General features: G+C 36.8%; 1 protein-coding gene across 1 annotated transcript in view; it reads left to right on the top strand.

Annotated features, from left to right (window-relative positions):
• The window catches only part of RANBP3L (RAN binding protein 3 like), a 68,554-nt gene extending 52,730 nt beyond the window's left edge, over positions 1–15,824 (top strand). Inside the window, exons 10-17 of the mRNA XM_040089954.1 lie at positions 2,484–2,604; positions 4,339–4,438; positions 5,533–5,663; positions 6,562–6,682; positions 7,202–7,344; positions 8,721–8,913; positions 12,100–12,142; positions 13,384–15,824. Coding sequence (XP_039945888.1) covers positions 2,484–2,604; positions 4,339–4,438; positions 5,533–5,663; positions 6,562–6,682; positions 7,202–7,344; positions 8,721–8,913; positions 12,100–12,142; positions 13,384–13,393 — 862 coding nt within the window. The 3' untranslated portion in view covers positions 13,394–15,824. The remainder of the gene's footprint in view (positions 1–2,483; positions 2,605–4,338; positions 4,439–5,532; positions 5,664–6,561; positions 6,683–7,201; positions 7,345–8,720; positions 8,914–12,099; positions 12,143–13,383) is intronic.
• Positions 15,825–16,408: the final 584 nt, after the last annotated feature.

Raw genomic sequence — 16,408 nt, forward strand, 5'->3', positions numbered from 1 at the left:
GCTATTCTTCTGACCCATATTAAGTGACTGATGCTGTAAAATACTTAGGTAAAATCTTTCTGGCATATCTGTTTTCTTGTCAATAATAAACAAATTATTTTATTAAGCTCTGCGTACATGCTGAGCAAGCAGTAAATGAACAATGCAGCCAGACCTCCTCATTGCTAAGAAAACAGCTTTTTAGGTTTGCTTTTAATATTCAATCAAGGCATTTATTTATAAAATAAAATGCAGAGAGATGCAACAGCAGAGATTGCTTTGCCTGCAGACATCTCTCTCACTTCTTGCTCCTCTTCCACGTCTTCATTTCTCCATTATATGATTCTGTGGAGAGATGAGTGAAAATACCTTGTTATCCCTCTGCAGTTGCTGCAGCTGTCTGTCCATGTTCCATGAAACCGATAATTTTCATTTCCTGGGCTGACTATAATAATGATCTGAAAAGAAAAAAATTCCAGTTTCTTGATTCTGATTGAAAGCTTGGAAAGCTTGTGTCATAAGTGACAGAAATAAGCAGTGGGAAAACGCAGGCTTGCAGTCACATCAAGTCAGCTTTGCAGAAGGATTTGCTTGGAAGACTGAAAAGGGCTTGAGGCGAGCACTGGAACTGGTGGCTACTCAGACCTTTTTGGACACTCTGAGTAGGCTAATATCTGAATCTATTCCCCTCTCATAATCCCATGCAAGTACTTTATCCATATTTCTCCTCCATTGTTCCTTGTTAGTGATCATTCCCTGATATCAGTGACTGTGTTTTGTATCTCCGTGACAGTGCCATCCCTGGGGCAAGAACAGTTTGCATCCATGACGATGCATCCCTGGCAAGAACACTTTGTTCTTGCCATGGAGCAACATGAGGGTATTGAGTTTTTAAAAACATTTTAAGGCTGGCACTTGCAGTTAACTTTCTTTTAAAAGAAAGATCTTGCACGGATTAATTTTTCTTACATTTTTGAATATAATCCAAACAATTTCCCACATTTTTTTTTTTAGAAATAAACCTCTAATGGTTGGGTGGGTTTTGAGCTCTTTTGGGGTGCTGTCCTTAAGCTGCTATTGGAGCAGAAGTAGCAGTTGAAATACCAGTGTGGAAATTGGTCACACTCCAGTGCATTTTAGTGAGGAATGTGTTTAAGGATAAGGAACTCATCAACACATTTCAGATTCCCTGTTCATGGCCCAAAAACATGCATAGAAACTTTCTAGGCTGAAAATACAAGTATTTTCTGATTTCTCTGTTTTGCTCCTAGTCTTAGCAAGACATCAAGCGTGAGAATGCTAAGGAGTCTTTTTCTCATTAAGTGTAAGATTGAGAGAGGCAGTACTTGGTAAGCCCTTCATCCTGGAAGAGATTTCAAGCACACTGTAGTTGTGAAGAGAAAAACTGTATTTTAGAGGCAATCACCAAAAGTTCTGCCAACAAACATAGTTAATTAACAGGAATACATACATTATGTTAAGCTCTCCCAAGGATGATAAATACTTTGAAACGTTAAGGAAGTAGTGCTGAAGTATGCAGTTTGTGACACAGTATCAGGTTGCCTTCCTGCCAGGTGTTCCTTCTGGAACAGCAAGTGAAAAGAACTTGCATGGTTTTGCCTATGCCAGCAAGATGTGCAGGGCGAAGCTCTACAGAAAGCATAAACAACCTACAACCCCTTCATTAAAAAAAAATCCCAAACCAACCAAAACCAAAACCAAACCAGCAGCAGGAACAACTTCCACATAAAGGAGTTTAAAAGGACTTTTCTTGTGACTTAAAAAAAAAATGAACCCTGATAATTTAAAGTGGCTATGTAATTAGCAGGTCAAATCACAATTCTACTTGGATAAAATATTCTTGAATGAAATGTCTAAAATATAGTTGGCCAGTACCAAAGGATTACACGTATTGAGTTCTCTTCTCATTTTAAGTGTATCTATGAAACCGGTAATTGAAAAATGGAAACACTTTTCTCTCCTGTTTTACTTATACTTCATCTTAAGCCATCTGCTATCACACCTATCTATCCATTTTTTCGGTATTTGCATGTGTATGTGAATACACTGCCTCCCTGCCCTTCCAAGATGTAAGGAGGATGACCAAGGAGTCTCTGTAAGGCACTGGGGTATACATTATTCTGCAGAGTACTGGAGCTGCACCATCTTGAAAGGATGGTTAATTGTTGGTAGTCTTTTGGAGGAGCAAAAGGCAACAGGGAAACAAAAGCAACTCATTAAGATTTCTGGAGTAAGACTCTTCCCAAGGAGAAGTTGCATGTTGTTTTTCTGCTTAAGGAATACCCTCAATAATTTTAATAAATATAGTGTGATACTCTGTTCCTTTTGTAAAACGTTCCATGGAGAACATTCTCAGAATCTCTTAAAGAATTTGTCTAATTATTTATGTGGCTATTTTTTGTTTCTATTTCATGTTAGGCGTGGTGAATCTTTCAAGTGCTTTAAATAGTTCTAAATCACATTATGTTATTTTGTTCCCACAGAAGTCAGTTGCTCAAAGAAAGAAGTGTAAAAAACAGCAACAATTCTGATTTTGTGTTTGGGGAAAACATGGTTGAAAGAGTTTTGGTGGGATCTGCACATACTGGCAGACTTTTTATCAAGGTTAGTATACTTAAGGGTATGATTACTTTTTCACAGGTTGATTCTTTTTAGGTCTTCCTTCTTATAAAGATGTGAGTTAATATGGTTCCAATGTCTCTTGAGGAGAAAATATCTAAGCATGTGCTGCTGGAGGGGTAGGCATTCTTATCTTCACCACTCCAGATAGGTTCTTTAATTACTAACATGTACAGATATGCACTTCTGGTTTGTTCTTTTTTTGACTTGAAAAAGAGGTTTTTTATCTAGTCCATGTAAAATAGAACACCCAAAATGTAAGATAAAAGAATGTGGTTCCTACTGCTCTGGTAACTTCCATCATAACTGTAAAGAGATCAGATACCTAAAGGGAGCCTACAAGAAAGCTGAAGAGAGACTGTTTACAAGAGCACAGAGTGACAGAACAAGGGGAAATGGTTTCAAACTGAAGGACAGTAGGTTTAGGTTCAATATTAGGAATAAATTCTCTTTGAGAGTGGTGAGACCACAGGAAAGCACTGCCTAGAAATGCTGTGAATGCTTTATCCCTGGAGGTCATCTAGGGTGACCATCCAAGGCCAAGCTGGATGGGGGTCTGAGCAACTTGGTCTAATGGAAGGTGTTCCTTCCCAAGGCAGAGAGGTTGGAACCAGATGATCTTTAAGGTCTCTTTGAACCGTAAACCATTCTGTGATTCTGTGATAAAAAAGTATGAGGGAAAAACTGGACACCCACCTGTAGTAGCTCACCACGAGACCAGACGACCGCCGATGGCAAAAGGAAAAGAGTCTGCTCTCTCTCACCGGGTGGGATATTACAGCTTTTATTCTCAAGTCCTGCCTTGTTTGGCTGGACTGTCCCGATGACTCGCTGGTGCCAGAGAGACTTCCCCTCGCCCATGTCTGGGTTTTTCCCCAGGGGGCAGGGCCCAGAGGCAGGGACAAGACACCACCCAGTCAGGGAGAAGTGGGAGTGGAAGAGTTAGGTTACAGCTGAGTAAGGGCAACCCACCATACAGATTACAGATCCGATAAACGTAACACAATTAATGCATTACAACACCCACCCTAGAGAGTGTCCATGTTAAAGCATATTGTACATGCTTGTGAGGCAGCTTAAGTCCTGGAGGACTCTAGCACAAAAAAGTGGTTTCCAAGCTGAAGAGTGCACCATTAAAAATTGAATTGAAAATCAGTTTTTCAGTTGAAGCAGGATGAAAACTGCATGATCATCTGCCAGGTAAAAAGCTTGGCAGCTATAGGTTTGGGCTATGATTTCTGGCCAAGATTTATTTATAAGGTATGAGTTAAGCCACTGAATATTTTCAGGAGCCACAAACATTTATTTAGACCTGCCTAAGAAAATTTATCTGGAAAACAGAAGGTGACAGAAACATTTAAGTCCTCTGAGGTTAAGTTTGTGGTGTTTGAGAGTTTTAAACAACTTTTCTGGGAACTATGGGCTCTAACTGGAAATAAACCAGTGCCTTAACATCCAAGTTCTTCAGTGGATTTAAATACTAGTCCAGGATCCACACAAAGAAGTCATTCTTCTTGGAGGAAGAATGGTGCACCGAATCTATGGTAATAATATTACTTCCTCTAGAGACTGAAATTGTATCATCTGGGCTGGTTTTTACTCTGAAGCCATTAAAATTGCTGATCTTCAGCCTAGTATGCATTAAATGATTCGATGTGCTTTTTGATATTAAGTAATATAGCCATTTTTTAAATTGGAGTTCTTATTTCCCCTGTCTAGAGTCCTGAGAGGAATCCCAAGCTGTGTAATGAAGCTGATTTACACAAAGGTGAAATAATACCCATGTCCACAGGATCTTCTCACGTCGGGCCACAAACAAGTAAGCAAAATCATCAAACAAGAACAGTTAATTTTATTATTATGTTTCACTGTATTTTAGGGGATGTCAGATGAGTGGTGGTCAATAATTTTCATCTATTCTCAAGCTATCCAGTCATGAGTACACAAAATCTATATTCAGAAAGCAGCTACATTTTGGTTTATGACATGTGAACTGGACTAACTTCAGAAAGCATGATCTGAATTACTCAAGAAAATATTACACAATATTATTATTTAGTTCAAATCATTATTTGTTGTTTGAAAAAAATGCAGCAACATTTATGAGTGTCTTATGGACCACATTGTTGAATTACAATTTTAGGCTGTCTGCTGCTTGCATTTTTCAAATTCTCATATAAATTACTTGGTTATTTTGAATCATAATTGTAGGACTGAAAGTTCTATACAGACAGATTTCAGGGCTTGTTTGTGACTCTGGAGTGAGATTTTCTACTAAGCAAGCCATGTAAACCTAGGCTGTGAGGGAGTCCCCAACAATCCCATATTGTTAGCCTTCTTGACAAATATTGCACTCCTCTTTACTAACACATGTATTAGATCCTATGATTCGTCTAAGCATTCTTACAAGTAAAAAATTATAAAAATAAAACCTTCAGAACATGTGTATAGATTATGCAAAGATACTGAGCTTTGTAACAATGTTGTTCCTTTCAAATCTTGGCCTTCTGTGTTCCTCTTAAATATTCATTGTATATGTATTATTATTATGAATATTGGGATGTGTATACTCAGCATAACAATATATCAGATGAGTTTAATTTGGAAAATCAGCTTCTAAATATTTAGGCCTTATTTCTGCTTGTTTTTGATTATCCCTTGGGACAAACTGCTGCAACTATAAACAGCCCTGTTCAATTCTGTATGAGCCTCTTTCGTGAGGTCTTTTGTATTCCTGCCTTTTCCTCTTATGTTTGTTCCTTTGGCCATAAACTTATTAATAACACTAAACAATGTCAGATATCACAGGTATTACTGAGGTCACATCCTGTGTACTAGTTTTTTTATCCTAAAAATATTCTGAAAATATTTCCAAAAGAAAGAATTTATCTTTTTTTTTTTTTCCCCCTACAGAAAGAGCTTTGTTGAGGAATGCAACACTAATTGAATCAGCAGCTGCTTGTATTTCCAAGCCAGTGGAGAAAATCCTGTTAGATAAAGTTGAAGTTATAACTGGAGAAGAAGCAGAACACAATGTATTGCAGGTGTGTATTTCCTAAAACCTTGATGGTGAGTAGTTTTGATGTTGAAAATTAGATTTATTGCAGATGAAGCAACCTCATAATAACTTCAATTTATATTTTAAATTTTTGGTTTTTTAAAGCTATGCCTCAGCTAACCCATTTTTCTGTAAGTTGGTACTTTCTTTTTCCTGTGAGATTTGTTCATTTTATGGTCCGTTTCAGGTGACTATTTCAGTGGTATTTTATAAGAATCTACACAGTACATTAACTGTAACCAAAATCTTAGAACTGGAAGTGATTTGGGTAAAGATGGGGTTTATGAAGAAACTCTTTTGGGGAAAAATAGCAATGTGTTGTTAAAGTAATTTGTTTTATAGTTAAGCTAAAACAGCAATTACCTTTCCAACCTGGCAGGGCATATCTTGCTATTCTTTGTCTTCAAAATATTATTTTCTCAGAAAATAGCAATTATGGTTTTAAAAATCTTAACATTATTTTATCTTTGATTAATTCTTCTGTCTTGGCAGAAAACAAAAGTATTACTGTCTTTGGAGCAGTAGTCTTCTAGTAGCAGTACTGGGCTGCATAACATTTGTAATGGAGGAAATAAGGTTGTACAAAGTTACAACAAATTTAGTTATGCTGGTGGATATCACCGATGAAGAGTTAATGAAGATGAAATAATTGAAAAAGTAAACTGGGATTCATGCTGAATGTTTTCTATGATGAGAAAAGAGTTTAGCACAGATCTAGGAGCCATTTCATTTTAAGTAATAATGGTGATATATCTATACATCCACCTTTGTACATAGGCATATGGATGTATTAAAAGCTGTATTGAAAGTTTTACAACCATAAAGTTTTAGAGCCAATAAAACTAGTATTGGCTGGCAGTTTTCATCATATATTTCTCTTTCAGATTAACTGCAAGCTCTTTGTATTTAATAAGCTTTCTTTAACGTGGACTGAAAGAGGCAGAGGATCCCTGAGACTTAATGACACTTCCAGCAATAATCATGGAATGTTGAAGTCAAGGCTAAGTATGAATTAAATAATGAAATACCTCATATAGAAAACATCAAATAACTTGTGTTATTGTTCACCTGAGTTTATTTCAGAATGTCTAAATCTGAGAATATCGTTATATTTAAGTCAAGTTGCTGAGAATCTTTTTACTTGATAAAGTTCTCTGTGTTACAGACTGAGGAACTGGACTCATATATTGTTGGGTTCTGTGTACTTCTCTGCTGCACAGTGTCTTCAGCTCAGTCACCAGTCTAACAGTTTGCTCTTTGTTGGTTCTGCTTTTTCAGCAGCATTGTTTCAAGGCTCTTCTGGAATGTTGTTCTTACTGTGCTGTCACTTTTTTTGTACTATATTGCACAGTTTGTGTGCCAGACATATTGAAAGAAGCAAACATATTTGGGTATTAAAAAAATCTAAAATCTCATTATCAGGGGTTTAGACCAAACTAAATAAAATATTTGATGAAAATGTTAGTTGTATACAAGTGCTGGAGAAAACAGCTGCAGCTCATCTTATTAACCTTCTTATTTTAGTTATGCGAAATCAAGGTAGCTTGAGACTGATTCTCAACACCCAACTCTGGGAACAAATGATTATAAAAAGAGCAAACAGAAACAGCCTGTGCTTCACTGCAACAGATCAAGAGGACCATTCTGTTCAAGTATTTCTAGCTCAGGTGAGTAGGAGACAAGAGCTCCACCCAAAACCCCACTTCATCTAGAATTCTGAAGGGTTGCTTAAGGTTAGTTTTGGCAAATGGCAAATGGCCTTCATGCTCTGTCAGACTATGCTCAGCTTAGATGTTACCTGAGTTTTATCGTGGAATGCATTAGAATGATACCTCAAAAAAACAGGTGTGATGATATGATCTGGCCTTAAGACAGACATTTCCAGGCTCTGCTTCACATACCACCAATGGAATGGATACCATTCCAGTAATATGCAGAAGGGGGTCTTTTTTAATGGAAGCAATACACTGAAAGTTTCTTCACAGGTAGTTACAATTTTGTACGTTACTCTGGTAAAAGGCAGTAGCTTTCTGCCATGGTTATCAAAACAGCACTTGCAATAAATCTATCCAGTGTAGGACCTCCATTTCTCAGCTGAGAATACTACTTCAATATCACCTTGTGTGTAAGACAATAGTCTTGGGAACCTTGATTTTCTCCAGCAAGGGCTAAATTGGAGATGGAAATGTGCTGGACTTATTTGCAAATAAATAGCACATATGTCCCAAGGTGGAAAGTGAGAGCATCCACATGAGTTTAAGGATGTTTATAGTTTCCCCAGCAGATCATTATAGGAAGGATTCAGCTTGCTGGGAAAGAAAAATAAATCATCATTTCCAGGAAGTGTCACATATACACAAGCAAAGCAGCATGCAAGTATATGCAAGTACTTCCTAACAGGGATTGACTCAGCTCTGGCTGTGCTGGACTGCTGGTATGCATGTGAGAATTATAAATGTCCTGATTTCCAGGTGTGCCTCACTGTTTTCATAGAGTGTGTAATTTATATTCTGCAAATTTGTCTTGGCACTACTGGGCAGTAAAAAGAGACATATATGAGGAAGTCACAATATATGAGAGGGGTGTGGGGGTGGCAAGGGTTGCAGGAAGCTGCTTCTACAGTTGCTGAAGAGGCTGGTATCCATCCCTAGACCTTCCACCTGGTGACTGTATATATTAACATGTCAGGGCTTTCTTCCTTCTAGAATCAAACTCAGGAATCATCTGAAATATCAAGAATTCAATATAAACTGAGCTGTTCTTCAAGAAAAGTAATTTTTAAGCTTATGTTTCTTGTAGCTATAGAGAAAATAATCAATAGCTACATATAAAGCTCAGACCACACAAAGAAACTTCACATTATTTGTATTTACATTAATATTTGGATGTTAATTATTAAGTGTGAATCTGAAGTTGATAATTTTGATTAGATAGGACAAAATACAACTCTTTCATTATTTTTTAAAATGATTTTTTTTTAATGAAATTTTAAAAATAGATATTTTTCTCAGTTGTTTTGGACTGTACATTTTATGTTCTGCAGGCAAGCTCAAAAGACACTGAACACCTGTATGCGGCAATACATCACCGCCTTGTGGCCTTGCGAAGCTTTGCTGAGCAAGAGCCAGATGCTCATCACGTAGACACAGAGTCAGAAACAGCTTTTCAGCCATTAAACTGTGATACTGATGATGAAGATGATGAAGAACTAACTCAAGAGAGCAGCACTGGATCAGGTAAGCAGAGGTTTTGGTGGAAATGTGTAATCCTTCCAGGCTTAAAGTGATGGAAATTGGACTTTTTTTTCTTTTTTCTTTCTTTTTTTTTTTTTTTTTTTTCCTTTTAAAATGACTATTGCATTTATCTCATACAGATACCTCCTTTTCAGGCAGAAATAGGGTAATTCCTTTTAGTATTTTGACTTACTACTGTTAAAATGTAAGGTTTTGCCAGCTCGAGTACCTACACATATTTATGGCCATGGAATACTCTTGACAAAAGCTTGAAGTTTAAGACATTTTATATTATTAAGCATTACCTAAATGGGTTTTTTCAGTATATTTCAGTAGAAATGACTAGAGATGTTGATTTTACCTTGAGTAAGTAAAAGAGGAATCTATTCACACCAGTGACTAGCTTGTTACTAAAAGCCTGGAGCAAAATGTTTTTCTAAGATATTTATTATGTCATGGTTAACTGTGGTGGTGCGAGAGTTAACTTAATTTAAAACATAATTCTTGATCAGCTCTAACAACTACCTCAACTAGTAAATCTACAGGACAACATTTACACACCAGCTTTACCAGCTTTCTTCACCATAACAAAAACGTAGGTTCCTCAGAGAGAAAAATGCCACTAAAATAAGATACAAGATATTAATGCTTTAAAGTTTCAGTAAATGCAACTCACAACAGGGCTGCAGTCACATTTGCAGAAAGCAAGGCAGAAAGAGCTGTTAGACTTAAAAGCTCTTCTATCTTAGCAAAAGACAAGTCATTACTGGAGCAAAAGCATCACTGCTTGTGTCAAACTGCTACAGCGGATACAGGAGCTGCCAGTTAGGTGTGATTTTTCAACAGATGGACTACATCAGGCAAGTTTGAATTGTTCACAGGATTACTTTCCCTCTGCAGCTAGGTAACATACTGTCCTTATATTATAAACCTTCCTTTCAACAACTATTCATCAAGAATCAAATAATGAACAGTAACAGCTCTAAGTACTGTTTCCCTGAGGAAACAATTTTTTTCCCTCTTATCATAGAATCATAGAATATCCTTAATTGGAAGGGACCCTTAAGGATCATTGAGTCCAACTCCTGACCCTGCACAGCACACCCCAAGAGTCACACCATGTGCCTGAGAGCATTGTCCAAACACTTCTGGACCTCTACCAGGCTGGTGCTGTGACCACTTCCTTGGGGAGCCTGTTCCAGTGCCCAACCTCCCTCTGGGGAAGAGTCTTCTCCTGATGTCCAACCTAAACCTCCCCTGACACAACTCCAGGCCATTCCCTCAAGTCCTGTCACTGTTCACCTCAGAGAAGAGATCAGTTTCTGCTCCTCGTCTTCTCCTTCCTAAGGGAACATTGAAGACCGCAGTGAGGTGTCCCCTCAGTTGCCTCTTCTCCAGGGACAGCAAGCCAAGTGACCTCAGCTGCTCCTCATACATCTCCCCATAAGGCCCTTCACCATCTTGGTTATCCTCCTCCTGATAGACTCCAATACCGTTATATCCTTCTTATATTTAGGTGACTCAAAACGGCACACGGTTTCTGATAACTCGGAAATTTTGGATGGAACTTGATTCCTTCCCAGAATTCCTAATGATAAGAATGCTTTCTTCTTTCAAAAAAAAAAAAAAAGGGAATTTCAAAGCAGTGTAGGAACACAGATATAGAAGTTAAATATTTATTTTGATTTGCAGAGACTTCTGATACAAATACTCAGATGGCAGCCAGCAAACAGATTCTGAAATGTGTGAGGTGTTGTTTTTTTCTTGTCCTTTCAGCTTAAGCATCTGTGCCTCATTTATTCCAGTTTGTAACAACAGTTTTAACAATCCCTTTCAAACACTTTTTTAATGGCTTCTAGCATTTCCTGCTTATCTTAATCTCTTCTCAGAACCACAAGGTTTTAATTTGCACACATTTCAGTTACTGGTATTCAAGTCACTCTCCACTTTGAAACATTTGATCTCACTCATGATTGTACCTGGAACTCCCTTTTACAAACATGGAAGAAAAATAGGCCTGATGGGTTTTGAACAAGAAGAGGTCAGTTTTGAATATCAGCATAGAAATGTCCATTTAGATATAAAAGAATAGATCCTGGATTTTTAAGAGCACTTCTTTTAATCTTTTAATTTTCATTCTTTAATTTTCATTGAAAGGTGTATATGAATAAGTCATCTTCTTTTTATTGATATAACTCAGTTTCAGAGATTACCTCTCTTTAAGAGTATGTAAATGTTAAGAAGCCTAAGTCCTCAGTGATGGTTTCTTTACAAGAAATACAAGAATTTACAAAATATTCCTGCAATTTATTTAATTCCATCCTTTTTGGTTTTTCTCACCCCCTCCGAAAGTGGTTTTCTTTTCTTAATATTGCAGTTTCTTTCTCGTTAAACTGAACTCACACAGTTCCCTAGATCATGCTATGTATTTCATGACACTGTAAAAGACATAAAAAATTAGATAATTATCTTTATAGTATCTTTATAAAGTTGTCTTTAGTGCTTGAGACTGAAGTAGAAAGCAAATATTATATACATAATAAGTGAATTATGGACATTGAAGTGATGCTGTATATTTGCAAGACTTTGTGGTAAGCATTCTTTACAGAAAACTCTTAATCTAGAGTATGTTAATGCTATATACAGACAATGTACATGGTAGTAGAGATATTTCTATGATTTTATGAGTTCAGTATAGACATTTATTCCAATATTTTAAAAATTCCTAGTTGAATTGATTTACTTTCAAGTAGAGATATTAATTTCATAAAGTCAATAACAAAAAATTTGCTAAGCCTGATATTTTTATCATATTTCACCAGTTACAGCCTGAATATTTTTACCAACAAACTGCTCTATAAATCTAAGTGGAGAGAAAAAGAACAATTTAAATAGATTTTGAGAGTGGATGGGATCAATGACTCTTTGGAAAGTATTTTTCTTTTCCCTCTGACTATACAGTGAGCTGAAGAAGTGAATTTAGACAAAACAGTAAACTTCTTGGCTGACCAAAGTCAAGCAAGTAAAGTACATGGGAGGTACAAGGACGGCAGTGTCACTAGGCAAAGAAAAGTTTTATGCATTATTCCTTATACCCCACCTCATCAGTCTGAAATCTTCCCCTACCTTCATCCTGATTGAGGGAACCTCTCTTTTGATTGAGGTGTCCCCTCTGGAATTTTATCGTAGAAGCTGTTGGAAAAAATGCAAAGATTCTGGAATCTAGGACTAGGTGAGTCCCAAGAAGTCTCTCCCTACCCAGCCATAGACCTTATGAGAAAAATCACAGTATGTATCCCATATGAATCCATAAAGAATTGCATGGATTTTGCTGGTATTTGCTGTTCGTAAACTACTGGTATTGATATATAGTGTGTTGCTCTGTATCATAACATAGAAATGTAAAAGCAAATGCATTTGTAGAAACGAAAAAGGTCTTATTTTAGGGACATTTTCTGGTCCACTATACATGTACTTCCCATCTCAGTTTCATTAGGACTCTCCCTTATGCTGGAGTTTATCAAGATTTAAAATGTTACAAGAGTTTTCTTTCTATTTTGAAGTAAAGTACTTTTAAAGTTCTTAAAGGAACTTCAGCAACACCACAGTAACTCCTGAAAAACTGTTATCTTTGGCATTTATTGTCAATTTAATTTAAATTCCTATCAGTTGTTAAAGATTCCAGACTATAAAGCTAACATACACACACGTGATAGTGATTAAAGCTGAGGAAAAGGAAAAAGTTAAGAATTAACTTCTTTGTTGGAGTTTCTGTATTCTTTTCAGCAGGCACCAGTAATATCTAAAGCAGAGAAAAAAAACACTCTGTGATTGGTTTTAAATGCTCCCATATCATGAAAAAAAATCATATTTAATATTCTGACAAACACAAGCTTTCATTTCACCTGTAAGAAATTAAAAACTCATAGTAAGTATTTAGGGGTGACCAGATGGTAGCAGCAATTTTTAGGCAGATACTGTGATAGTGGTATTATGTGTTCTCATATTATTAGTCAGTTCTACCTGTCCTGACTATCTGTAGTACTTTCTGCAGATGAGTCAAAGTCACAGAGATTACACACCAAAACCACTTTCTCATAACCAGTGAGCTGTTTCAAGGTATGCTGGATTTCTCTCAGTTTTCTGAGCATCTGTAATGAAGTCCAAAGACAGTGCACCCTCCACAGAGTGAGATAATTTGCATCCTGGGTACATCTCCCTACCTAGACATCAGACTCCTTAGTGTTTTTGTGCTTGTCTTTATTGACGTGGAGGGTCATAGGCTTCATTCACAATTCACATGCTCAAATATTTGTGAATAATTCTGTGTTATCTAGTTACCTATTTACCTAAACCAGGAACTGATCATATCCAAACTTTAACCTACTGCTTTGGTATTATGAAATGCTGGAATGTTTCAAAATATGAATATGCTCAAATAAGCAAGATATTTTTTAATAAATTCTTTTTCAGATCATTCTAGATGGAACCGCAGGCGGTCTGTTGTCTGCTCATGATATCTCCCAGAGGTTACAACATCTCAGTTAGGAACTCATCTTCCCAAAGTGTCTAAGATGACTCATCAGCCCCTGGAGGGAGGAAGTCAGATGCATATTATTTTATGACTTTTAAGTAAAGATTAATTTTAGAGACAGCCTAAGTTCAATTCATTGAACAAGAACTTCAGATGCACTATTGAGGATTCCAGGCAGCCTGCTTTGCACTGAGCTGTGAGTAACACCATGGCATCCAATAGTCAAGAACTGTTACAAAGACTTTCAATTTTAGAATTAAATATATTTAGATACATTATTAGAGTAAGGAATTTTATAGGGAATAAGTACTTGTTCATCATATTGATGTATAATATTACATGAGCATGAACTAATAATAGTAATATATGTGAACAGATATTTGTTACTTTTAATCTGTTATTTAAAAGATACATTTGGAAGGCTTTAAATTGGGCTTCACTGAAAACATTTATTTGAAATTGTGTGGTAGCATTCAGTATCCTGTTTGTAAGTACATAGAAGCAAAACCTGGGGTTGCAAGATCAAGTTTAGCATGACCAAGGCCTATAGAAACCAGCCTTTACACAAGGGGTTTTATTTAATGTTTATTTTGAAAATATCTGGAATGGTATACTGGCTGCAGAATTTTGTTTAAGGGAAAGAACCATGATCTCCACATGTCAGCTTTACACACCATGAAGAATTCACCTGAAGAAAAAGCCTGTTCTAAGGGCCATATGAGCTTTAAAACTTAAAAGTGTATCTGCTTGCTCATGAACACCTTTCTAGCTGAATAAAACAAGTACCCGCACTTGAGTGTATTAATTGTCTATTTGATATACGCAAATAAAGGCACACACAATACAAAGGGATATCTACATTAAAAAAAACTCCCTTAAATGTGTGAGATTATCTGAGGTTACTTCTGGCTTAGCTGTAGCTATTCCTAACAGCATCATTCATATGAGTACATGACACATTCTCATGCATACAATCATCCCAACAGTGGACGAGACACAGTTCTCTCTAAAAGTCGTTCCACAAACTACTGCCTTCCACCTAAACATTTTTGTGAGGAAAAAACTCCGATTCTCTCTAATCAAGAGAATCAAGTGAATCAAGACTTGCAGGGTCATTCATAAGCCCATGCACAGTAAAACACAACCACTTACGTTCCATGTTATCATTCTGCCAAAGATGGAATTGGTCTGCAATCTCTCCACTGACTGATGTCTTGCATCAGAGCTGAAACAATGTTCTGAAATATCTCAAGTCCTTTTAATTAAGGTAATTGTAATGAATTCTCAGTCTACAAAGCTGCAAGTCAAGTTACAATTTAGTTTTCCCATCTGAACATGTGTATGAAGTTATGAAGGAACAATATTTGTTTCTTTCTGAATTCTCAGTGCATTGCCAAGATTAGCATCCAGATGTAGTTGAAATAGTTATCTGGATTACACTGAATCCTAAATGGCCCACCAAAATTAACACTTCTCTGACACTGATCTGGATGACAGTAAGTCTAAGTGCAACTTGATTTTTGCCTTCAGGAAAGAGGGAGTGCTTCTCATTAGAGCACCTTTGTCAAACAGTGAAGCATGGGGATTCTCCTTGACTTCAGTCTGCCAATAACAAAAATATTGTTTCCATGAGTTGTACATTGTGTCCTTTGTTATCAGCCTCACTCCTGACCCACAGCAATACTTACATCACTGACCTTCCTATTTCATTGCCGCAACTCATCCTCAGGGACAAAGCTCCGTGTTATAAAAACTCAGGCAGTTGTAAAACACATCAGTGCTATGTATTTAGCAACAGGTCATGGTGATAAGTTTGCCCTGGAGTTCAGCTGGCTATGCACTGAATGCAGAGTTTGATTTCAAAGTCTGTCCTGATAATCAAAGCTTTCTGTGAAACAGAATTTAAGTATCTGAGTGTCATAATACCCTTCTAAATTTTACTACAGTTGTAAAATCCTTGGCAAATGAAGGAGGTTTCCAGGGCAGGAACAACAGAACTTTTTCAGACACAGGACTTACACTTTGTAATTTGCTCCCACAGCGTGCAGATCAAGGTCTATAAATAAAGGCTCTTTTGATCTGCCTCTTCCTGAGATCCTTACGTGTATACACGAGTAGACACATAAACACACACTCATGTGCACACACACTTAAACACAAAGCTTCATGTCCTAAAAGCTGAGGAGGAAAAGAGATGTTTATTTTAAAGACATTGGATACTTTGGTAAAAAAAGAAAAATTTTTGCTCTTAAGAACCTAATTTTGTCATCTCTTTAGTCTCACTGCACTAAAATTCACTGTTCCTTAAGCCTAAAGATGCACCATTATGTGATGTATTAATTTGGTTTTAAAAATGTAGTTTGTCACTTTATGACACCTGAAGAGCAATTTTCATGTCTCAACAATAAACAATTCTCTTACAACTTAAATTTCTGTGTAACTAGTAGTCTTTATTTTGTGTCCCAGAGCTTCTACAGTTCCATACTGCAGAATCTAAAGCCTGCTTTTCTAATAAAACAATATGCAAGTGGTTGTGCACTCCATCCACCGATCTGTCAGACCCACACTGAGTCCATTCTTCAGTTTTAAAAAATTGAACAGGAGCTAAAAAGTTATAAGGCAATTTAAATTCTTCATGAAAATTGGCAGTTGCTGAGTAACAGAAATCAGAGAAAAGCACCCTTTGAGGAAAAAGTTTCAGGTAAGTTTGGTATTTTCTGTGATACTGGGGGGTGTACTACTGCTTCTCTTCAAGCTGCTGTACTTTCTGGGAGGGAGGTAAAACAGACCATGGAAGGATGGGGTCCCTGTGGCCTGAAGAGAGATGCAGAGACATTACCCATACCCATATGAAACTAGACACCATTTTTTTTTTTTTTCCAGATGAATTTTTATTTATTTATGACAAACCCCAGTGATAAATTTATATGCATAAGGGATGTAGAGCTGGAAGATCTTATGTAT

The sequence above is a fragment of the Hirundo rustica genome, chromosome Z, assembly GCF_015227805.2.
Source record: "Hirundo rustica isolate bHirRus1 chromosome Z, bHirRus1.pri.v3, whole genome shotgun sequence".
NCBI classification, from domain to species: domain Eukaryota; kingdom Metazoa; phylum Chordata; class Aves; order Passeriformes; family Hirundinidae; genus Hirundo; species Hirundo rustica.